The 24452-nt window shown below is 44.7% G+C and overlaps 3 protein-coding genes across 5 annotated transcripts in view; 2 read left to right on the top strand and 1 right to left on the bottom strand.

The window, feature by feature from the left end:
* Positions 1 to 2220, bottom strand: part of sh3kbp1 (SH3-domain kinase binding protein 1) — a 31114-nt gene extending 28894 nt beyond the window's left edge. Inside the window, exon 1 of one of the 3 annotated variants that reach the window (XM_030349449.1) lies at positions 1867 to 2220. In XM_030349449.1, coding sequence (XP_030205309.1) covers positions 1867 to 1870 — 4 coding nt within the window. In that variant the 5' untranslated portion in view covers positions 1871 to 2220. The remainder of the gene's footprint in view (positions 1 to 1866) is intronic. The other 2 variants (XM_030349450.1, XM_030349448.1) reach the window with 2 other exon arrangements.
* Positions 2221 to 3901: 1681 nt separating this feature from the next.
* tfr1b (transferrin receptor 1b) lies at positions 3902 to 22834 on the top strand. The gene is made up of 19 exons (XM_030348989.1): positions 3902 to 4018; positions 7617 to 7675; positions 8496 to 8712; positions 9238 to 9433; positions 16081 to 16218; positions 16771 to 16855; positions 17367 to 17492; positions 17772 to 17867; positions 18209 to 18348; positions 18712 to 18881; positions 19154 to 19273; positions 19630 to 19715; positions 19819 to 19882; positions 19977 to 20044; positions 20181 to 20236; positions 20420 to 20510; positions 21358 to 21585; positions 21900 to 22049; positions 22574 to 22834. Exons 2-19 carry the CDS (start codon positions 7643 to 7645, stop codon positions 22784 to 22786), a joined length of 2277 nt encoding a protein of 758 aa, XP_030204849.1. The 5' UTR covers positions 3902 to 4018; positions 7617 to 7642; the 3' UTR covers positions 22787 to 22834.
* On the top strand, positions 11878 to 15362 carry LOC115537236 (zinc finger BED domain-containing protein 1-like). The gene is made up of 3 exons (XM_030348990.1): positions 11878 to 13411; positions 13845 to 14464; positions 14601 to 15362. Exons 1-3 carry the CDS (start codon positions 12295 to 12297, stop codon positions 15000 to 15002), a joined length of 2139 nt encoding a protein of 712 aa, XP_030204850.1. The 5' UTR covers positions 11878 to 12294; the 3' UTR covers positions 15003 to 15362.
* Positions 22835 to 24452: the final 1618 nt, after the last annotated feature.

Below are 24452 nucleotides of genomic sequence, written 5' to 3' on the forward strand. Positions count from 1 at the left end.
AATCTTTGTTATCTCATGCGTGAAGCGATGAGAGCGACTGCCTGAGAGAGGAAGTCAAAACTCCTCGAAAAGGAGAAGTTTGTCAATTAACAGCGCAATGACGGGATCTCACCCTAACCCCTTCACTCAAAAGACACCGTCATGTGAGGCCGTTACTTTGGCAACATCATGGTGGCCGGATATTAGAATGAGTGTGTATAAATGGGGATGTACAGAGAAGCGTACGGCTGGAGCTGGGGTCTTCGGTGGAGCTCTTTCTCTCGATGGGACGGATTGATTATAACGGGGGCTGGTGACTACAGAGATGTTATGGTGAAACAGCTCTCTCCAGACCAAGGTGCAGACCCTTAAAGCGTCCAGACCAAACACACTCCCACTCAAGTGCTTAAGAAATCCCGTTCGCTCACGCGCACACACACACACACACACACACACACACACACAGACACACACACACACACACACACACACACACACACACGACTGCATGCACGTCAAACCGAGATGCACTCACACTCATATATAAATGCATGAGAAAACACACACATGCACAGACACACACAGAAACACACACACACACGACAAACAATTAATCACTTAGTGACAAACGCTGAATAAACGGTTCAACTTGGTCGATGACCTAGCTCGTTCTGATTTTTTTTAAACAGATGTCCTCGTCACAGAGAGATATAGTCTCTCTTTTGTTCTGCTCTCTCTCCCTCCCTCTCTCTCTCCCACTCCCTGTCTCTCTCTCTCTCTCCCCCCCGCTGTATCACTCTCTCTGCTTCTCTCTCTCTCACTCATCCGGTGGGAGTCAAACACAGCCGCCGCTCCCGATCAGCTGACGCGATTCCCCGCGCTCTGTAACCTCCTAGCCCCCCCCACCCCCCCAGCCCCCCAGTCCCCGGCCCTCCCGCCAGCGTCCGCTTCACATCCGTGGAGCTGTGGAGGAGCATAGAGTGATGCATTCCAGCGGGGAGAGGGAGAACAGTGGCCATCTGACTCTTCCCCCGCTACTCTCCCCACGCGCTGCTTTCTCGTCAGCGTCCGCAGGGGGGGGGGGGGGGGGGCGGACGGACGGACGGACGGACGGTATGGCGATGACGAGAGCGGCCGATATAGCATCCCATTCCATCCAGAGGAATCCAAAATGTCAGGTCTACTTTCTTGCACGGGGCGTGCATGTGTGGCACGCCCACATTCAAGCCCACACACAACCAGACATACATGCACGCCCAAACACACAAACACAGACCGATGGGTTCTCACATAACGCCACGGTGTGTGTTTGTGTGTGTGTGCAAGAGAAGGAACCAGAGAGAGAGAGAGAGAGAGAGAGAGAGAGAGAGAGAGAGAGAGAGAGAGAGAGAGAGAAAGAGAAAGAGAGAATAACTGGGCAGAGAGGGGGGATGTAGCAGTGAACAGAGAGCCAGCATTTCGGAGCGGACGGAGCGAGCGAATGTAAACGTGTCAACATCTGCAACTCATCACCGGAGCGAAGCGGCCGCTAGCTGCTCTCTCTCTCTCTCTCGCTCTGTTGCGGCTGCAGAATCTTTACACACACACACACACACACGCGCGCACTGCACGCCCACGACCCCCCACCCCCCGGACAGCAGAACATACTCTATAACATGACCCGCGTGGTGCCGATAAACAGACGGTGCCTATCCGTCAGAGGGTGGACGGCCGTATGGTGGACCCCCAGCACATCTGGACCAGGGAGGGGGGGGGGGGGGGGGGGGTTCTTCTGCTGTGACAACCCCGTCCAGATGCGCGGAGATGCGAGTCCTCAGTTTGCACGCGCAGGCCATCCTTTGCCCAAATACCCTCCACAAAAAAGAAAGCCAAACCGTTACATCTTACCCATTTAGGTCCCTGGCTGCAGCGGCGGTTCTCCTGAAGAGTGTATTTTGTGTGTGTGTGTTGTGGCGGATGTTGTGTGGGGAAATGCAGAAATCCTGAGCTGCAAAAGAACCGGGGGGGTTCGAGAGGAACTCAGATCCGGACCGTCGCCCGCACCAACAGATCGGCTACTCAGCGCCAACGCAGGACGGGCGGAGAGATGTGACCATAGTCCTTCCGTTTTTTACCCCAGATGACACGATGCGATAGGCAGCCCTATCATTTAGAAAACGCAGAAGCAGTGATGGTCAAAACGGGCTGAGCATTGCTCTCTCTCGCGCGCGTGCTCTCTCTCTCTCTCTCTCTCTCTCTCTCTCTCTCTCTCTCTCTCTCTCTCTCTCTCTCTCTCTCTCTCTCTCTCTCTCTCTCTCTCTCTCTCTCTCTCTCTCTCTCTCTCTCTCTCTCTCTCTCTCTCTCTCTCTCTCTCTCTCTCTCTCTCTCGCTCTCTCTCTCTCTCTCTCTCGCTCGCTCGCTCGCTCTCTCTCTCTCTCTCTCGCTCTCTCGCTCTCTCTCTCTCATTCGTTTCTCACATAGGCCTAGCCTCCCGTCGCTGATAGCGTCGCACCTACCTACAGCAGCCTAAATCTCGCGATACATTTTCTAGTCGGACACGCCACACGGAGGGCAGGTTTTATATGCCACCGTGTGGTCGATGAAGCAAGTGATCATTGCTAATGGAAAACCATAGATGAAAGGTGTATCTTAGCTTTCCCTTTTTAAATATAATCTTGTTTGAATATAGACTCTCGTAATTCATTTCAATTATTTTGGCTCTATTGGCATGGAAAAAGTAATGGAAGGAAATTCTCTCTAACACACGCACACGCATACATGCACGCGCTCACACACTCTGAGGCACGCACACACACACACACACACACACACACACACACACACACACACACACACACACAAAAACACACAAACACACACACACACACACACACACACACACAAACACACACACACACACACACACACGCTTGTGTGAAGGCAGCACATTTTTCTTATATGGTGACAGGTAAAGGATTGAGACTATAAAGGTGTGCGGAAAAAAGTGGCAATCGATTTCTTTCAAATTGAGACTTTTGTATCAATTACATCTCTCTCTCGATATATATATGTATACATATATATGTATATATATATATATATATATATATATATATATATATATATATATATATATATATATATATATATATATATATATATATATTCATGGTGAGGTCTTACGCAGCATTGCTATCAGACCCGACGGGCGGACAGCTCCCAGACCATAGCACTCATACAGGACTTCCACCAGCCAGCACATCAGCTCTCCACCCTGCTGCTACCGGAGCACCATTCTGACACCCGCAGTACGAAGGAGGTTCTTTCCATCCCAGTTTTTCGAAAAAGTCATATGTGACGTTATAACCTTACCAACCTCAATTGTTTAATAAACTTTGACCTTTGCAGATAACTGCTTCAGCACATAATTCGACTATGGATGTTCTATATATTTGGATTTGCTTTATTTTTATATCATTACCATGGAATTATTGCTTCTAGTAGGCATATCTTTGTCTTGGTTTTTGTCCAACATTTTGTTTTCATATAACATATTATGCCCTAAATAGTTGCTGGCGTCTAGTCATAATAATGTCAGGTCCCAGTACGTCTGACAATTAAAAGACGTGCACTTATATTTGAAAATATTCAAATATAATAATACATCTTGCCTGTAATATGTAAATAACCTTTCTTCAATGATCTTGACTTGATTTAAATTCAGCTCAATCCAAAATGTTGTATCCTAATTGTTAAATAGTGTTCTTTGTGTGGCCAAGTTCCCATGAACTACTGCCACGAATAGAACGCAATGGGCCTGATCTTAACGTGATAGCTGAATGATTGATCTAACAATAAATTGTATGTCATCCCTTCCCCACCAATGACGTAGCCTGTAATCCACCTGTGTAGTTGTACGGTGATGAATGGACAAGGACACGAGGCGCCTACGTGCGAGGAAAAGTCAACACGTGGTGCGGAAGTAGCCGCGCCGTAAGGACATCAGAGGTTGCCGCGCGCCACTTCACAGTTACGGCTGTCGACGCTACTTTCAATAAAGGTGAGGAGACTATAATAACGTATTATCTGCACGTATCTCCGTATATCTAAAGTATGTTAATGCTTAATAAGTATATTTCTGTGTTAGCATTGCCTCTGCCGTTTACGAACCAGTAACTGCAGTAGTCGACTTGGTTCATTCAGAGGATGCTGCTGCTGCTTGTGACAGTTTTGACGTGTTCGGCGGCCATATCTTATTTTATCGTATATATGTTCAGGTTCTGAGTCGTTTCCCGGGTTCACTTGCATGAAACGCTGGGGAGCTGTGGTGGTTTTCTGTATGGCGCACTTAGCAAGTTGTCAGAAAATATAAATGGAGAGCTGTCTGGTTTAGGCATTGGTTGCTGACTCCAGTTAGTCTCTCCTGGACCAACACACCATTGAGTGGGGATTATTGGCGGTTATAAGATGACCGGAGGAGGGGAGGTTGCATCATTTCCTCCCCATCTGCATGAGGTCCATGAGGCGGACCAGCCGGGAATAAGAAGCACTTTGGCAGTGTTGCCGGATCTGGCAGCACTACACTTGGGTCGAATCTAAACCATATTATCTGCTATCTGATGCATTGAGGACCGAGGCTACCCTTAATGCCTTGTCACTCCGACCCTGTATTGAGGCTCCCCGCAGTCGTCCTGTCCAACTATTTTCATTACTTCCTGCAGTTCACTTAAAGTAATTACGTCAGAGTATTACTTCTTGAGTAATGACGTAATAGCAGCTCCTGTATTAACTATTTGGTCAAACAAGTATATTGAAATGTATAACTGGCACACCCAACAGTAAGCAAGAACGAACACACACACACCCACACCCACACCCACACCCACACACACACACACACACACACACACACACACACACACGAGAACCGGTAAGGCCACATGCTCAACAGAAGGAAGTGCTAGAAGGTAGATTTGTTCAGGGAAGCTTGCACGGTATCTAACTATATTTCACAACCTGTCTCGTTGAGTGTGTTTGTAGACACATTACAGGCTGACTGGAGAAAATCCTGTGAAGTTAATGGAATAACCCAAACTTTCATATGGTCCAAATCTCGTATGGACTTGATTTGTACTAAACCTCCCTGTGCTTCTTTGTGAGTGATTACTGCAAGGAAAAGAGATTTCCTGCTTCTGTGAATGCCTTTGAACTTCACTAATTCCCGGCAGTTAATTGCCATTTACAGCCTGTCAAGTGTGCATGTGCCATAAATTGTGAATAACGATATATAATTGTGGGCGAGGGCGGAGGGTAATTTACACTTAGCTAGGTGTGAATGGGTGTAATTTTTATAACATTGTTCATCATTGTTGGAGGCATCCAAGGTAATTCATCAAAGCATAAGGTCAATCTATTCAAATTACCTTTTCTATGGCAAATAGAATTTTGTAGTACCTACAATTTTGTGTAGCTCCTAGCGTTTTCATTTACAGGTGAAAGCCTCACTTAGACTGGCTGGGCAAGCTTCTCAGGTTTGTCTACCTGCCAGAAATCTAAACTCTAGTCTTAACATTACCTGGCAGTTCCCAGTAGCTTTCTGAAGAGCCGTGCGTGAACCTGAACTTCAAGGGGAATTTATAGTGCTGCTAACTGACAAAGATCCTACTTTTCATGCAGTGGATTTATAAAATGGCAAATGATGCATGGTTGAGAGTAGTGTGATGTTATACAACAGTTCTACATCTACATTAGATTACAGTAATAAGCAACAATGGATTATGATTTTTTTGTTGACCCAAATAGATCTGCAACTGGAATGGGAGTGAACGGTTACCAAGCAACACATAGACACACTAGCTTGCTACTTTGAATAGGTCTACATGTTACGTTACGTTCTCTTCGTCCTCTGTTGACCCTTCTTACTATTCATAATTGAACTCCAATGTTGTGTCTGGAAATGTGATAATCTTTGCGATGCAAAGGTTGTTGCAATCAAAGCTACATAAAGACTGTTAATAACATAATTTAAAGGTTATGAGAACACCTTTAAAGTGATAAATGTATACTTAAATGTCCAAGTGCTGTTATATCAGCACTCATGGAATGCCTCTTGTCCAATCAAATTACTTGGCCGGAAATAACTGTTTTATAAAACTAAATAGTATGTCAGCAGCATAACGTTACCATTCCCCAACATCGTTTTTATTTAATATCACCTGGATCTCTGACATAGTGGTGATAGTCTCTACATCACGACCTTGACACACAGACGATGTGGCTGACCTTAACTTCCCATATGTCTAGAACTACGGTTTCAACCTAAACCATGAAGAACGAGAACTGTGTCGACACAGTACTGCAGATAGCCTATGACTTTATACTTTATTGATCCCTGAGGGGGCGCTTGAGTGTCGCAGTAATATAACTACAGTGCAGAGAGGAAACGTGATACTCATACTATTGGGGAGTAGCTGTAGAATACATATGATGATAATATGCAGTTATTTGTATCTTTTCAGATGTATAGAATGGGATTTTAATAATAAGACATGCCTTCGATTTAGACCGCTTTTCTACAGTAGGACACTTTATAAAGATTTAAAAACACTTGCTTGTATGACACAATTGGTCTCCTTTTCTTTAACTTGCCACCTGTTTTAAAAGAGCTATCAGATATCAGTGTTTCACATGAAAGCTCTGTGTTTTCATGCAATCAGTCTAAATGGGGTGAACTTGGGCATATATTTTCTGACAGAACAATAATGGGCTGTGATGTAGCGTCTATGGCAGGAATGGTGAATGTAAAGGGGAGTGGTAGAGCTGGTTTCTCGCAGACAGTCTGGTGAGCATCCATGGGCCATGGGTCTGGTCTGTTATGAAAGTAGGATTTGCACAACATAAGCCCATCTATGTCATAACTAAAAACACAATGGGTATATCTGTCTTCTGTCCTCACTCAAAACACCAATGGGTCTATCTGGCTTAAACTGTGTTTGTTATGGGGCATTTCACTGAGATGACCTTTAGGTTGGTATAATCAACCAAAGGCATGCCAGGCTGTCACGGTTAAGGTGTTTTTTTGGGGTCTGTGGGTGGTTTTCACCGTTAGTCTGTCGTGGAGGAAGTAACTTCTCGTAAATGTCAAAAAGGTGTGGGGGATTCCGCAACTTCCTCATACTGCAAATCTTTCTAGCTTCTAGGCTAACATGGGGCTGATACATTCTTGTATATGAGCAAATATTGATTATATTTTTACAGGTTAGGAATTCATTTGGTTTGTTTGTTCCTTCTTATTTTCTTTCTTATCTTATTAAAAGAATGATGGTTGGGTTTAATAGTGTTTCTTTTTATTTTGGTAAAGACTCAACAATCTTTAAAAAGGTCATGTGAAACTTGACCTTTTAAAGATTGTTGGTTATTTGGTCTGATGGTTGGCTCTTTGGTCTGATGGTGGAGAAGATTTGTAACTGGAACATTTGACCTTGAGGCCCCAAAAGAGGCCCTTCTGTGGATCAAACTGACTGAGTCATGCTGAGCTGTCACTGGCCTGAATCAAAATAAGTCTTATTTATGTCGACCAAACATTTTCCATTCTCCATCCGTCCATCTCCCTAATTTTTGTGTTTTGTTTTTATGTTGACCCCATTTCTACATTTCAGTTTGAGGATTAACCACAGTGTCAACAATGGAGCGAGTCAGAACGGCGTTCAACAACATGGTGGGTTGGATGTTTTTTTGTATCTTCTATGTATTCCGTTAGTTTTTTTTGTATTACAGAGTAACATTTTATGTCATCTCTTAGTTTACAAGGTCTCTTCAATGTTTCCCCTATGCATCCAGCAGCAGTGCACTGCCGCTGCTGGATTGTCAGTGGAAATGCAGGAAAAAATAAAAAGATTCATGCAGTTTCTGCTTGACCCCACAACAAAGTAGAGATAAAAGGATGTGTTCATATTTTGGTATCTCCAACATCTCAACTGACCTGCCTCTAATAACTGATGCCTCAAAGACAAAATAATGGCAAAAGGCGATGTCTATCTCTCTCTTTATTATCTGTACTTTATTGATTTATGTTTTAACTTTATTAGCCTCTCCCCAGGCTAAATGAAGGAGTCATGTGCTCTCTGTATTTGTAGATCTACTTTTCGACAAATTTGTTACTGGTTTTCTTTGTACATTGGTTTTACTCTCCTTAATGTATCTTTCGTCTCCCTTTGATACATGTCTGTTTCTCTCTCTTTTTCTGTCCCTCCCTCTGGACTGTCTGTTCATCACTCTCCCTCTCCCTCCATCTGTCCCTGGCTCCCTCCCTCTACCTCCATCTCTCTACCTCCATCTCTCCCTCTCTCCCTCTACCACCATCCCTCTCCCTCCCTCCCTCTACCACCATCTCTCCCTCTCTCCCTCTACCACCATCCCTCTCCCTCCCTCCCTCTACCACCATCTCTCCATCTCTCCATCTCTCCATCTCTCTCTCTCTCTCTCTATCTCTCTCTCTCTCTCTCTCTCTCCCTCTCCCTCTCCCTCCCTCCCTCCAGGTCCGGGGTGGCCGCTACAGCCGGTTCTCCCTGCAGCCGGAGCGGGACGGGGTTCAGCACGTGGAGGTCAGGCTGTCGGAGGACACCCTGGACGACACCACAGAGGTCAACGGGCAGCCGGCCGCGGGCTACCCCTCCTACCAGCCCAGCCCGGCCACCAAGCGCCGGCATCAGTACTTCTACATGGCCCTCGGCACCCTGCTCATCTTCCTCATCGGTGAGCTCCCACCCTCGTCCTCCTCATCCTTGCCCGCGTCCAACATTTACATACAAGACAAGTCCTTTGACTACCGAAAAGACTCGATGCACGGTCGCTATAGGGATCAGAAAGACAGGGTTAGTACTGGTGCATCTCAATAAAGTGGGATCTCCATTCGTTCCTTGAGTTGAATTGTCAACAAACAAAGTACACCAAAGTGCACTAGACCTCTTGTGACATTTTCTATTACTGGGCAAAAACATCAATAGAGAAGGTGTGCCTTGTGGCCACTTAAATCCAAATTGTTTAACGATACCTTGAGTTTAAGTTTTGTTAGCAAGGGTAGCAGTGGGGTTCGAGTCGCAGTGGGACTCGAACCCTTAACCCTGTTCGTGCTAATGCCATGTCTTACCTGTTGGGCTATACCGTAAAAGAGGCACATCTACACATATACAAAGGCGCCTACACCTCTGGCAACCCTGCGAAGGAGAATTTCCTTGTGTTGACTCATCTACCCTCTGCCCGCGGCCTTATCCTTGCCAGGCCTCCTGATTGGTTACGTGAGCCACAGTAAGCCTCAGCAGCAGCCAATCAGCTGTACCACAGCAGGGGCCGTTCAGTCGTCTGTGGAAAATCCGCCCGTGCCTGCAGAAGCTCCGAAACCGTCTATGGATTGGAGGGACATCACACGCCTGCTGTCTGAGAGGCTGAACGCCCAGACGCTGACTAAGGCCCTGAGGTACTGGTTCTGTATCATGTATTGATCCATTCTCCCTGGGAACAACCAAAAAGGGTTATGGCTTCTTATAGGTGGTATTAATCGGCAACCGCAGGTACTTTTGAAAAGCAAATGAAAAATTAAAGTTTTTTTTTCCACAGAAACCATATGACATTCTAGCTGCGATCCATCCCCCTGCTTCTATGCCAATTTTGAAGCATCGAATCATTAAACTGTGACGGAAACACCAACATTTGCATAAAAATCCTCTAATTCGCAAAAAAGTTTTTTCGCTCGCTTGAGGTGTTTTTTGACTAATGCGAAAGAGAGTAAATGCGCAAAATGAGAGATGGAAACACACTTTTCGAAACAGTTGTGACGTAGCGAACATTGAACACACAGGACTGACCGTCTTTCTGATTTCCGCATAACGACCGGCCATAACAACGCTGCCGACATAGACTTGTAGCGCCAATATATATATATATATATATATATATATATTTAAGCGTTACGGTATAATTAAAGGATATACAAACGTAGACATCATATATATATATATATATATATATATATATACAGGTGCTGGTCAAATTATTAGAATATCATGAAAAAGTTGATTTATTTCAGTAATTATATTCAGAACATGAAACTTACATATTATATCAATTCATTACACACAGAGTGATATATTTGAAATGTTTATTTCTTTTAATTTGGATGATTAGTACTGACAATTACTGAAAATCCCAAATTCAGTATCTCAGAAAATTAGAATATTAGTTACGACTAGTACAAAAAATGATTTTTTAGAAATGTGGGCCAACTGAAAAGTATGAACATGGAAAGTTTCAGCATGTATGGCAATCAATACTTAGTTGCAGCTCCTTTTGCCTGAATTGCTGCAGCAATACGGCGTGGCATGGAGTCGACCAGTCTGTTGCACTCCTCAGGTGTTATGAGAGCCCAGGTTGCTTTAATAGTGGCCTTCAGCTCTTCAGCATTGTTGGGTCTGGCATCTCGCATCTTCCGCTTCACAATACCCCATAGGTTTTCTATGGGGTTAAGGTCAGGTGAGTTTGCAGGCCAATCAAGAAGAGGGATACCATGGTCCTTAAACCAGGTACTGGTAGATTTGGCACTGTGTGCAGGTGCCAAGTCATGTTGGAAAATGAAATCGTCACCTCCATAAAGTTGGTCCGCGGCAGGCAGCATAAAGTGTTCTAAAACTTCCTGGTAGACTGCTGCATTGACCCTGGACCTCAGGAAACACAGTGGACCAACAGCAGCAGATGACATGGCACCCCAGACCATTACTGACTGTGGAAATTTTACACTGGACTTCAGGCAACGTGGATTCTGTGCCTCTCCTGTCTTCCTCCAGACTCTGGGACCTTGATTTCCAAAGGAGATACAAAATTTACTTTCATCTGAAAACATAACTTTGGACCACTCAGCAGCAGTCCAGTCCTTTTTGTCTTGAGCCCAGGCGAGACGCTTTTGACGTTGTCTCTTATTCAAGAGTGGCTTTACACGAGGAATGCGACAGCTGAAGCCCATATCTTGCATACGTCGGTGTGTGGTGCTTCTTGAAGCACTGACTCCAGCTACAGTCCACTCTTTGTGGATCTCCCCCACATTTTTGAATCGGTTTTGTTTGACAATCCTCTCCAGGGCGCGTTTATCCCTCTTGCTTGTACACTCTTTTCTACCACATCTTTTTCTTCCCTTCGCCTCTCTATTAATGTGCTTGGACACAGAGCTCTGGGAACATCCAACCTCTTTGGCAATGACCTTTTGTGTCTTGCCCTCCTTCTTTAAAGTATCAATGGTCATCTTTTGGACAGTTGTCAAGTCAGCAGTCTTCCCCATGATTGTGTGTCATACAGAATCAAAACGAGAGACCATTTAAAGGCTTTTCCAGGTCTTTTGAGTTAGTTAGCTAATTAGAGTGTGGCACCAGGTGTCTTCAATATCTGACCTTTTCACCATATTCTAATTTTCTGAGATGTTGAATTTAGGGTTTTCATTGGTTGTCAGCTATAATCATATTCTTTTTGGCAAAAAACACTTATAATGTATCAGTCTGTTTGGAATGAATGTATACATTCTACAGGTTTGACTTTCTAAATGGAATTAATGAAATAAATCAACTTTTTCATGATATTCTAATAATATGACCAGCACCTGTATATGTGTGTGTGTGTGTGTGTGTATGTATATATATATATATATATATATATATATATATATATATATATATATATATATATATATATATATATATATATATATATATGGTCAACTACTAAGTAGTTCCAGTCAAATTGTCTGTTCAGCCTTAAAAACGAGAGCTGGTAAATTGTGAAAAATGCATTAAACTGTAATCAGAAAATATGGTTATATGCTATAGACCCTATAGTATCTGGTATAAAGGTTGGGGCGAATTTCAAATTATAAATATGTACACAAAACATTACAGCTGTTTTAGATGGAAAACAACAACGCAATTCCACTATATATCAAGACCTAACCATAAGAGAGAGCATCTTATAAAAGGATACGACAAGCCCTAGAAGGCATGTAGTATTCCGCTCAAACCACTTGATGGAAACGCACCTAATTTGAATTTCTTTTTTGTGAACTTTCTAAAGATTCGCTTCACCTTTCGATGGAAATGTTACTACTGTTGATGTTTTAGGATTGACTTTGTGTTGTAACTTGGTTGGTGGATAAGCATTCTCCTATGTGATCAATTGTCAAATGATGAATTCAAAAGTCTGGTTAAGGGTAGAGTAGGGCTGACCGATAAATCGTATTTTCATCGTCATCGCGATATGAACATGCGCGGTTAACACATCGGAAAAGATGCCTGAAACGCGATGAATAAAAATCATTTTATTTACACGCGCCATGCATTCACACCCAGCATGCGAACATTTGACCTATCAGATGGAGCCCTGGATACATGCGCCATGCATTCACACCATTTGGCCAATCAGATGAAGCAACAGCTAGCCGTCGGCGCCGGCAGCGTCCCCGGGTCCTATGTTCCCCCGGGTCCTATGTGTTCCGGAGCCACCCTCAAATTAATTGGTGTTAATTTTGTGGCGACTGCGAGGCTATGTAACACGATGGCGGAGAAAGGAGAGAATAGCGAGGAAAATGTGGTTGACGAAGACCTTGTGGTGAAAAAGAACTGCACTTCTGCAATTTGGAGTTATTTTGGATTCCGTAGCGACGACGTGTTACAAACACAGGTACTGTGTAAAACATGCCGAACAGCTGTGGCAACTTCCAGAGGAAACACAACAAACCTCCATCACCACCTGCAACACAACCATAAAGAACTACACGAACAATTCAAAGCTAGCCAAACTACAAAACCAAAAACGTTGAGTAGCAGCAAATCTAAAACCTTGCAACAGTCCATTTCTCAGAGTTTTGCGTGCGTGACTCCTTACGAGAAAACATCCAAACGCCACGGAGAAATAACAGAGGCCATAACTCGTTATTTGGCTAAGGACATGATGCCTATAAACACAGTGACCAAAGATGGTTTTGTGAGTCTGATAAGGAAACTGGACCGAAGATACAGCATTCCATCACGCAATTATTTTTCCCAAGTCGCCATTCCAAAAATGTACGACACATGCAGGAAGACAGTGGAATCGGAACTGGGTCAAATTGAACACTACGCCTGTACCACAGATCTTTGGTCCAGTCGAACGACAGAGCCCTACATCAGCCTCACTGTACACTTCCTGGATCAAGACTTTGAACTGAAAACGCGATGTCTACAGACAGCCTACTTCCCCGGAGAACACACTGGGGAAAACATTGCGTGTGGACTACGTGAGGCTTTGACCAGCTGGAATTTGCGGGAAGAGCAGCTAGCTTGCATCACCACCGACAACGGGTCAAACGTTGTGAAGGCCACCGAACTCAACCACTGGGTCAGACTTCAGTGTTTTGGCCACAGGCTGCATCTTGCCATCGGTAAGTGTAAATTAATAGTACATTTGCTTTACGTGGCATTATTGTTATCTATTGCCGTCTTATTTTGTAATATTATTGTTTTATTATTCTTTTTGTTATTTATTGTTATTATTTTATATTGTTTTTTGTTTTTTGAGAACCTCTGTGTCTATTGTTTTGTAACCTATTGATTTTGAGCTCATGCCTACAAGTTAAACTACTACTACATGCCACATAATGGTAGTCTGTCTAGTCCCTGAATCATTACTTTGTAATTACTGTAGTTAACTAGTATGTAGTCCCTGAATTATTACTTTGTAATAATTGTAGTTAATTATGCAGTCTCTGAATTATTTCTTTGTAATTATTACAAAATTGTTAGATTTTGCAGTTAGGCTAAAATGATTACTGGTAGGTTTTAATATTTTTTTCATGTGTTTTCCTGTCTTTCCAGAAAATGCTGTTAAAGATGACAGCCGCATTGCCCGTGCTGCTGGGCTTTGTAAAAAATTTATGGGACATTTCTCCCACAGCTGGAAGCAGAAGATGGCACTGAAAGAAGCACAACAGGAGCACAACCTCCCAGAGCACTCACTCATCACAGAATGCCCAACTAGGTGGGGCTCGAGGCAAAAGATGATGGAGAGGATCTTGGAGCAGCGGCAAGCCATATCTAATTTCCTCTCGGCAGACCGAAAAACACGGCATCTGGTTCCCTCCTGGCAGGACCTGGATGTACTGGAGTCTGTAAAACTGGCATTACACCCTTTGCAAGTATTTACTGATGCTCTTTCCGGGGAAAGCTATGTGAGTGTTTCATATGTGAAACCAGTCCTTCATCTCTTGAATACATCAGTTCTTGCAGAAAAGGAAGATGACACCAATTTAACCAAGACCATTAAAGTGAAAATCCTGGATTACATGAATACAAAGTATGATGACCCAGCAACACAAGAACTTCTGGACACTGCATCCTTCATGGACCCCAGGTTCAAGGTCAGCTACATCAGCAGCGAAAAAGTCCAAGACATCAAGACCAGGGTGATGTCAGAAATGAAAGAAACAGCACGGAAGGTAATTGGGTTATATATTTGACAGGAGCACTGGTGGGATACAAGATGTCACATACTGTAATCAGATGGTGCATTATCTGAATGTGAATGGAACATGTGTATTTTTCTATGTATTCTTAATTGTCTCTCTGTTTTAGGAGGGAACACCTTCTGACAACACTGAGGCCCAAAGCATGGATCCACCCAGCAACAAGAAGGCAAAGCGATCATTGGGCAGTTTGCTCAAAACAAGTCCAGGCCCCACCACTCCCACCGCATCTTCCATGCAGCTGGAGCAAGCTCTTGAAGCTGAACTTAACAGCTACTTGCTGTCCCCCACCATTGACAGTGAGGCAGACCCTTTGGCTTGGTGGAAACTCCACCAGGTCACCTACTCAAAGCTGAGCAAACTAGCTCGGAGGTATCTTTGTATACCTGCCACTAGTTCACCCTCTGAGAGGCTATTCAGCACATCAGGGAATGTGGTAACATGTCAACGTGCATGTTTGAAACCCAGCAAAGTCAACATGCTGGTTTTCTTGGCCAAGAACTTGCCCTAAAGAATAACTTGCCATAAGGGGTAGATTTTTTTTTTCCTGATTGTATCTTGATTTAGTTATTTCAATTTTCCCCCGCATACTATAGATCTCTGCACCTTGTTGGGCGGAGTCGAGGGCCTTGATGATTGTAATGGGAGACATTAGTTATTTTAAATTGCCATGCCCATGTTTAATTTATATTTATTTAATTATTTAAGTTGTTTTCCCCCAGATATTTTTTTATTTCAAGAGTTCAATGTTTTTGTTCAGTTTAGAAGAAAATATTTTAAATAGAGCAGGGGAAATTAAACTTCGTTGGGTGTTCATGTTGTGCACTTTGTTCAATAAAAGTTAAATAAAATAATTTATTTCATTTCTTTATTCAGTGGGCATAGGCTATTCAATGTTTGGGGTCTATGTTAGCAGTGTACCTATTATAGCAGAAAGACAGGAACTGTATAGCTAATATGCACACTTCAATATTTGTTTATTTATCGCAAGTCATATCTCATCGCAATATTGAACAATGGTATCGCACATCGCAGATTTTCCTCATATCGTGCAGGCCTAGGGTAGAGCCCGACTGATATATCGGCAGGCTGATATTATCGGCCGTTATTAGGCATTTTTCAAACTATTCGGTATCATCACGAATGTCACGAGACATACACTGCTTGAATAACAATTAAAAGAACATCCCCATAAATTCATTAAAGTCGATAAGCATGACTTAATTCATGTGCGTTTCTGGATTTTTTTTTAAATATATATATATCGGCCGATGTATCAGATTTTTAAATCACAAAATATTTGTATCGGTATCGGCCTTAAAAATCCTATATCGGTCGGGCTCTAGTTAAGGGAGGTTTAATCAAGGATGAATGGATTAATGATAGACCTAGACCTAACGCCTAGCCTCATGCAGGAATCAGTTCTGTGTACAGTTGCCTCCCTGTGTTTGAGCCTCGATGTCCCCCCAGTCTACCTACAGGCATTGGTCAACAAGATGCCTAACCCCTACACGCTGCTTGATGACAATGTCATTCCCTGCTAGTACTATGAATACTAAATCTACATTTGACCCCCCCCCTGTCTGCAGTGATATAGATGTGGCGTCCCGGACTGCAGGAAGCGACGAGGACCAGCAGCTGGTGACCCGCATCCTCCTGCAGTTCAAAAAGCAGGAGATGAAGCCATGGATGGGAATCAACAACGTCCAGCTGCCGATCCAAGACAGGTAAATACATGCTAACCCAGATAAGATAATAATAATAATAATTCATTGAATTTATTTAGCGGTTTTCTAGACGCTCAAAGACGCCTACAGTGAAGATACAATGCAGCTGAAGGAATGCTAACCCTGATTATATACATGCTTTGAGCGGCTGATGCTTATCCTGTTTGTATAAATGTACAGATAATGCTAACACAGATCGGCTCTGAGTGTTGCTTAGTAGACGAGCACAGTGCATTCTCAAATCTGGCCATATACAAAAAAATTTTTTTTTCATTTGCTAGGAGAGTTGATCCTGTTCTTGGATTAATACAGTTCTTACCTCTTGCTCTGTATGAAGCTTTTGTCCACACTGTGATACTATGTCTCCTTTTAAAAGTATTTGGCACTAAGCTTCGTAATGGGAATATAGTTTAAGTAACATAAAGCGCTCTTCTTTTGCAATAACTTAACGCTATCACATTCTTTTTGAGTACCTGCACCAGCCACACCAGTGCAAACCGCGTTTGTTTGATGAGGGAACCGCAAAACCAACCTTGACCTTCTGCTTCACAGCAACCAGATCAACACAGTTCGGTTTGGTAAGGAGGTGTTCCAGCCTAAAGGGTACCTGGCCTACAGCGCCAAGGGACGCGTCCAGGTGAGATCAACGGACACGCACCACAACCTGAACGTTTTCTATATCTATGTGTTATGTGAGATGGTTATTTGGTCTGGGACATCTGGACCTGAGCGTCCGTATGACACAAACGTATAGGAGCGACTTGGAGGTCTTGATTCTGAATGTACTGATTCTGGGGTTGACAAAGTTGAGCTTCACAAAAATACATTAGTATATTATTGGTTTAAAACATAATTTGCCATTCTCTCATTTAGGGATACTCTAGGTTCAAATTTGTATTTATTCCTAATAATGAGAAATTAAAAGACATGCATGCTTTGTATACAAAGAGCAGTCGTGTTGTATGTGGTACATTTTCTATTAAAGGCATTTTCGAGTATTTAGAATGATTGAAAATCTGTTGTTCTCATCTAAATTAATTCCGGAACAAATGGTTCAACTGCCTGATAGATCTAACTTATATAAAAGTATATCTGGCGATGTGCAAATGAAATGTACTGAAAGATCCTTTTACTTACCGTGTGTGCAGGGTAAAGTGGTGTACGGTAACTACGCTGGCCCAAAAGACTTCAGCCTGCTGGAGGATAAGCGCGTTGCGGTGGCGGGCAGTGTGATGCTCATCCGCGCCTCCCCACAGATCAGCTTTGCCCAGCAGGTTGGTACGGCTGTTAGCATGTCAAATAATGAAGCATGTATGTTAGCACCAGCCTAGTTAATCCTTTTTAATAACTATATTGACAATATCGCAAAACGGGAGTAGAAAAAATGTATTACTAGCATGAAGTTTAGCTCAAATGTGAATGCATGCTGTATTTTGAGGTGTAAATAATAAGTTCTATCCTTCTGCATTGGATTCTTATTCATGTGGTTGAAGTCTTTTCCTGGCGGACCATGGTTAAGACTGGTCAAACTGACTGTGTTTTTGTGCTTTCAGGTGGCTAATGCTGCTAGCAAGGGAGCTGCTGCGGTTCTGGTGTACCCAGACCCCCAGGAGTACAAGTACAACAACGATACAGAGCTCTTTGGACACGTGAGTAGCAACCCTCCCTTCTCCTTGTGTGCTGGTCTGGGCAGGACTCCTGTATGTGTGAAACACACACCTTTTTAAAGTTAAAATGCCCGACACCGCTTAATGCTGGGAGTTTTTGTAGAAAATTACGTTTGTTTCATTTATATATAAATAATTGTATTAATAAAATGAAGATGATGAGTGTTGATAGATTAATTAATTTGGACATTTCGTATTTTATTTATTGTTGCCCTCACTCCAATCCTCTCTGTCTAAAGGCCTTTTGTATCTCCTGTGAAGGAGAGGGTTATTGTTTCACACACATCTCAATGGTCCTGTCTGGTTTGCCCCCCCCCGCCCAGGTCCACCTGGGGTCTGGAGACCCCAACACCCCTGGCTTCCCCTCCATCAAGCACACCCGCTTCCTCCCCACCAGGTCCTCGGGCCTGCCCTCCATCCCTGCCCAGACCCTCACTGCCAGCATGGCCGCCGCCATCCTACGGTAGCGCAACCGTTTCCTTCATTTGTGTACAGAGTGGCAGTTGACGACAAACATTGAGAACATGATAATTAATGATTATATTCACATCATATTACTGTATTGTATAGATAGAGTATATATTTATTTCAACTCCCTGCCAAAAGTAACTTTGTTCGCCTCCTAATATTCAACCTATTATTATTATTATTATTATTATTATTATTAATATTATATACTATCCTGCCTATTAATCGAAAATAACAACATCAGTATCACACGATGAAGACGAACTGTATGTTGGGGTCCTGACGGTCTTTGATGACATTCCACCCTCTTGTTGGATCTCCAAACCTTATCGGCTGTCATGTTTCTCTCGTGGTCCAGGGACATCGGCGGGCCTGAGGTGGAGGCCCAGAGCAGCTTCACCGGACTCCTGAGAGGCGTCACCTACAGGCTGGGAGGCAGCGTCAACGCCACGGTGGAGATCAACAACGTCCAGGTCGACCGAGAGCTCCACAACGTGTTTGGAGTCATCAAGGGCTTCGTCGACCCCGGTAGGTCCAAAGCGGGTCATTTTGCGGACTAGTTCATGTGGTTATCCCAAAAATAATGTCCCACATCCTCACTATCCAGGGCAGTAACTGGTGTAGTGGAGCAGCACTAGACTCTAAACAGTAGAGCTTGTGTTTTACCTCCACCATTTCTAATACATGTTTGTAAAGACGTACATTATGCACATGTCATTTACAGGGGATTAATGCACAGTAGCAGAATCTAGGATGACTTGTATGGGTGAGTGCGTTTTGTCTCATTGTGTTGTGTGCAGATCGCTACGTGATCATCGGAGCCCAGAGGGACTCGTGGGGACGCGGCTACGCCCGGTCCACCGTGGGCACGGCCGTCCTCATGGAGCTGGCCCGGGCCGTCTACGAGATGGTGGAGAAAGGTGAGGGCTTCACCACACCAGCGGTCTGTGTCCAGTGGTGGAGGAATTACGAGGCTCCCATTCAAAGTTACATGTTGTGTTTCGACTCGGGTATGAATAGGTTCGCTATTCGGTTCCCTTATCAGTCGTTAAGATGACGAGTTAATTACGGTGGTTGACAAAAAAAAAACTACTTGTGTTAGTAAACGTTCTGTATAGATCTGCGCCTTCCATCTCTTGTCAAGTGGATATTGGAGAAAAAAGTGTCTTCATGTTCCGATAAAAGCAATCCAATATCAGCCTTGATTTCCTTGTGATGTAAATACCACTGAAATGTTTGTTTTAAGTGCGGTACCACGTGTGTTCATTCCGTTCAGATGAGTTCCGACCCCGGAGGTCCATTGTGTTTGCCAGCTGGAGTGCAGGGGAGTACGGAAACGTTGGCGCCACCGAGTGGCTGGAGGTACAGACTTTAGGCTCCGTCTCCAAATAGCAATGCTGCTGAGCGTGTGGTCCGGTTGTCTTACCACGCTGCTCCCTCCCTCCCTCCCTCCCTCCCTCCACAGGGGTACCTTCCCTCCCTGGCCCACAAGGCCTTCACCTATATCAGCCTGGACGGGGTGGTCATGGGTGAGTACGGTGCACACCCGTGCTCCTCCTCCCTCACGTCTCTGCCCGGCGTGTTCGATGAGGTCCTAACGTGTCGTTTTCCTCTCCCCTCCAGGCAAGGGCAGCTTCATGGCCTCGGCCAGCCCCCTGCTGCGCGGCCTCATCGAGAAGACCATCAAGGATGTGAGCAGAAGTAGTGCATTGAGGATCAAACCCTAAAGATGGATTCTCTGTTGAACGATGAAGCAGGAAGCAGAATGTTTAGTTGTGTGGGTTTGGATGCAGCGGTGGGGGTTTCTGACCCAGTTTGTGTTTCCAGGTGAGCAGCCCAACTGAGCCCGGGACCGTGTATGATACGTTGGAAGGGAAGGACTGGTAAGACTAAATAGGGTTGCATTCTCATAACTCAAAACGGCACATTTGGATTGTTGCTATAAATGGTGGAAAAGATACATGAATAATACATATTTTTTGATCCATCGTCTGCTAAATCAATAGTAATAGTAAACGGGAGGATGAGACCTGTTCAGCTGTGTCTTGTGTCTTGTCTCCTCCCAGGCTGAGACCCATGGCTCTAGATGACCCGGCCTATCCCTTCCTCACCTCTTCTGGCATCCCCTCCATGTCCTTCCACATCATCACCAAGGGTGTAAGGCTTTTGTTTTATTGGATTTAATTAGCAATTTTGTCAGGGGTCACAAATCAGACACTACAACTGACGTATTCTGTAAAACGAAATGCTGGCCAGCCCCTTCCTCTCGTTGTTTACAAGATTGTCAGTATCGATGCTCCCAAATCCCACCAAACCATCCCACTGACCCAAAAGCCTCCCACTCACCCTAAACCCCTACCTTTTAGCCTAAACCCCTCAGACTCACCCCAAACCCCTCCCACTTACCCTTAAGCCCTCCAACACACTCTAAACCCCTCCCACACACTCTAAACCCCTCCCACACACTCTAAACCCCTCCCACACACTCGAAACCCTTCCCACTCACCATAAACCCCTCCATCTCAGCCCAAACCCCTCCCACTCACCCAAACCCCTCCCACTCACCATAAACTTTCCCACTCACCATCAACTCCTCCCACTCACCATCAACTCCTCCCACTCAGCATCAACTCCTCCCACTCAGCATCAACTCCTCCCACTCAGCATCAACTCCTCCCTCTCTGCCTAAACCCCTCCCACTCCCCTTAACCCCTCCCACTCAGACCTAACCCCTCCCACTCAGACCTAACCCCTCCCACTCACTCCTCCCAGCCAGCCGAGATAAGCTAGCGCACGTCACACATTTACACAGCCAGTTAGAGTGAACAAAACATTGTTATTGTTTTGTTTTCTGGACGATATTCTAAACTTGCCTACCAACTGGGAGGGGCTCAATCTTGTTTGACATAGCAACTTTAAAGAACCAGTTAATTTATCATTAAATTAGATTGATTAATTAAATTTACTGTCAATGTAATGAGCAATGTCCATATGTCGCGCACAGGAAGAGGCGTACAGCTACTACGGCACCGGCCTGGATAACAAGGACCACCTGGATTACAGCACTGGCCAGAAGACCCCTGAGACCGCCCTCGCCGCGGCAACGCTGGCCGGACGGATGGTCCTGCGGCTCGTCCACGACCACAGGCTGCCCCTGGACCTCAGTCGCAACGTGGAGGCCATCGACGAGCCAGTGAGCAAGCTGGTCCGCCGCATCGCCCAGCTCACCAAGGTAACCATCACACACCACACACAGGGTCCACGCGCACACAGGCTCCAACCGCACACAGGCTCCACATGCGTAGCCCCCTGGTGGGGGCCGGTCGTGGTAGGTCTGTCCAGCACACGTCTGGGTTGGAAGCTCCCTGATGTGATGCTGCCAGGGTTTCATATTGCGAGGTCTTGTGGTGTTGAATCAACTGTAGTATTATAGTCAGTGGGTTTCCACCTTGGTTGCACCCTGCCGTCAATTATCTCTGCATTTTAAAAATGTTTTCTTAAAAGTGTGTGTGTGTGTGTGTGTGTGTGTGTGTGTGTGTGTGGCAGAACGGCACGCTGAGTGACGTCAGTTACACCTGGATCGCCAGCGCAGGCGGCTCCTACAGCAAAGCCACCGCCGACCTCAACACAGCCTTCCTCAACACGGACTTTAATGACGCGGAGGCGTGCCGAATCATCAACGAGCGCATCATGGTGGTGAGTAGACCAGCGGAGCCCTGTTTAATAAGGACGTCTGCGATGGTCTCCAGCCTTTGTACTTACCCACTATTGTTACACTTTGATTTTTACAAAGTTGCAGAGATCTCTTTGTTCACCTGACTGCTGAGATCCAGAGGCGTGCCCAACCCGTCCGATGTCTATTTCTATATGTTTGGTCATTGCAGACATTTGAATTCATGTCGAGTATTAGGGAATACAGACACGTTTCATTAAGGAGCAGATGAGGGGTTTGGCATCCAGTGCAACGATGCCCACAGGTTAGGGAACAGAGCCGATAGAAATCCACCCTGTTCAATTGTTTTCACATTTTTGTGATGGTACAGACTTATATTTGACATAGTATTTCCACCATTTGATGACCATAGATTTTAGGCAAAACGTGTCAAACAAATGTCTGCAGAAACCCAAACGCAACCGTTTTCAACAGAAGAAAGTGACCTGAGGGGTTAACCTTCCCTTTCTGATGAAACTCCCTCCTCTCTGCGTTTCGCTCCACCCAGGCGGAGCAATGCCTCCTGTCCCCCTACGTCAAGCCTCAAGACACTCCCTTCCGCCACCTGCTGGCCGGGCGCGGGGCCCACACTCTGGCCTCCCTGCTGGAGACCAGCGACATGGAGCACTTCAAGGTCCAGCTGGCCTTGGCCACCTGGAACCTGCAGAGCTGTGCTGACAGCATGGCCGGGCAGATCTGGGAGGTGGACAACGAGATGTGATCGGGAGGGAGGGAGAGTGGGAGAGTGGGAGAGAGGGAGGGACGGAGGGACGGAGGGACGGAGGGTGGGAGGGTGGGAGGGATGGTGGGTGTTAGGTAGGTAGGTAGCTAGGTGTGTGTGTGTGTGTGTGTGTGTGTGTGTGTGTGTGTGTGTGTGTGTGTGTGTGTGTGTGTGTGTGTGGGGGTGAGAGTAACTACTCTGAAATCAAACCGTTTAGAAGGCACCACCTCTGATGAAACGTGCATTACTGCACTTTAGGTAAAATGGATGCAAGGTCACTAGCTATGCAAACTACAAAGAGTGACATCACCTCGTTTGATCAGAAAGACAAACATGTGTATGCTGGCGTCCTTGTATTTCACGATGAGTGGTTGCTCTTAAGTGTGTGTGTGTGTGTGTGTGTGTGTGTGTGTGGATTTTGAGGGATTCAAGGCTGTGTTAGGGTTAAGATACATTGATCAGATAAAGAGCATTGCAGTTTAACTTTAGTGGGCACTAGCTGCAAAGTTTATTCTGTCAAAGGTAAATTGCAGCATTTAATCGCAACCGATCAAACACTGTACGTTACTGAGGAGGCTTCTTTCCCGTGAAGACCTCTTTCCCGTGAAGACCTCTTGCTGAAAGCACTGTAAGGATATTGCACTTAAGATAATTTATATCAGTCTGACCCAGCGCCTCATGCCTGTGTGCAGTACTAAAAACCAAACAAGATCTTGATTTAAAACCTTAAGTGTGACATAATCCTCAATACTATTTATAATATTTATTTTATCAGCGACAGTGTACGCTATAATTTAAGTTTGTCTTTTTTATTTTTGTATTTATCTACGCAACGTTATCGGAAGCAGTGACTTCCATAATTATGACGGTTATACCGTCTCAGCCTTAGCAGCATCTGCTCCTCAGTACCACTCCTGCTCCGTTTCCACGGAGACAGGACGAGGGTTCCCCGGCGTAAAGAAAGAAGTGCCGTTTCAAGTTAGAAATGCATTTGTGTCAACAGCCCATGGCCATACGCGGTACACATGTCATCTAAAGGTGCGGTTAATTTCACAGTATGAGCTTCAACTGTTTTGTTACACCTTTTTGTTTGGTGCTTTTATTGTGAAAAGAGAATGAAGGGCTCTTGGGCCATCCTAGACAATTCCCTATGGTCTATTTAATGTGCTTTAAAGATGTTGTGTTCAGCTCTCAAGTTCATTCATCAAGTTAATTTGTTGAAGAGAACTGCCCACAGCCTTGCAACGTAAAATTTTCCTTGGCCATCACAAAATGCAAGACCTTTCAACACCGTCGCAGAATTTTGCAGTTGTTTGGTTTGTAATGACCAGGAGTTGTTCACGTTGCCCTGGCTGCAAAGTCATTAGTCAATTATAAAGCGGAAGGCGTTATTTAAGAGATTTGCGTAGCAGTGTCCTATAATGAAAGGACTTATAAGAAGCAGGGCCTTCTATAATGATTACATTATCGGAATGCAGTCTTCTGCCATCAAACTCATCGTCCGTAAGAACGCCTTTTAGGACATAATCCATTATCAGAAGCATGGCCTTCTATTAAGAACTAAATGATCGGAATGCAGTCTTCTGTAATCAAACACATTGTCAGTCGGAGTGCCTTCAGAATGTTATACATTATCAGAAGCAGGGCCTTCTATAATTAAATATTG

The sequence above is a fragment of the Gadus morhua genome, chromosome 23 (assembly GCF_902167405.1).
Source record: "Gadus morhua chromosome 23, gadMor3.0, whole genome shotgun sequence".
In the NCBI taxonomy this organism is placed as follows: Eukaryota; Metazoa; Chordata; class Actinopteri; order Gadiformes; family Gadidae; genus Gadus; species Gadus morhua.

Coding starts and splice junctions, on each gene's coding strand:
- LOC115537236 (XM_030348990.1), top strand. CDS start 12,295: ATGAATAAAAATCATTTTATTTACACGCGCCATGCATTCACACCCAGC. Junction 13,412..13,844: donor CAGGCTGCATCTTGCCATCG/GTAAGTGTAAAT, acceptor CTGTCTTTCCAG/AAAATGCTGTTAAAGATGAC. Junction 14,465..14,600: donor TGAAAGAAACAGCACGGAAG/GTAATTGGGTTA, acceptor TCTCTGTTTTAG/GAGGGAACACCTTCTGACAA.
- tfr1b (XM_030348989.1), top strand. CDS start 7,643: ATGGAGCGAGTCAGAACGGCGTTCAACAACATG. Junction 20,511..21,357: donor TCCACATCATCACCAAGGGT/GTAAGGCTTTTG, acceptor TGTCGCGCACAG/GAAGAGGCGTACAGCTACTA. Junction 21,586..21,899: donor GCATCGCCCAGCTCACCAAG/GTAACCATCACA, acceptor TGTGTGTGGCAG/AACGGCACGCTGAGTGACGT.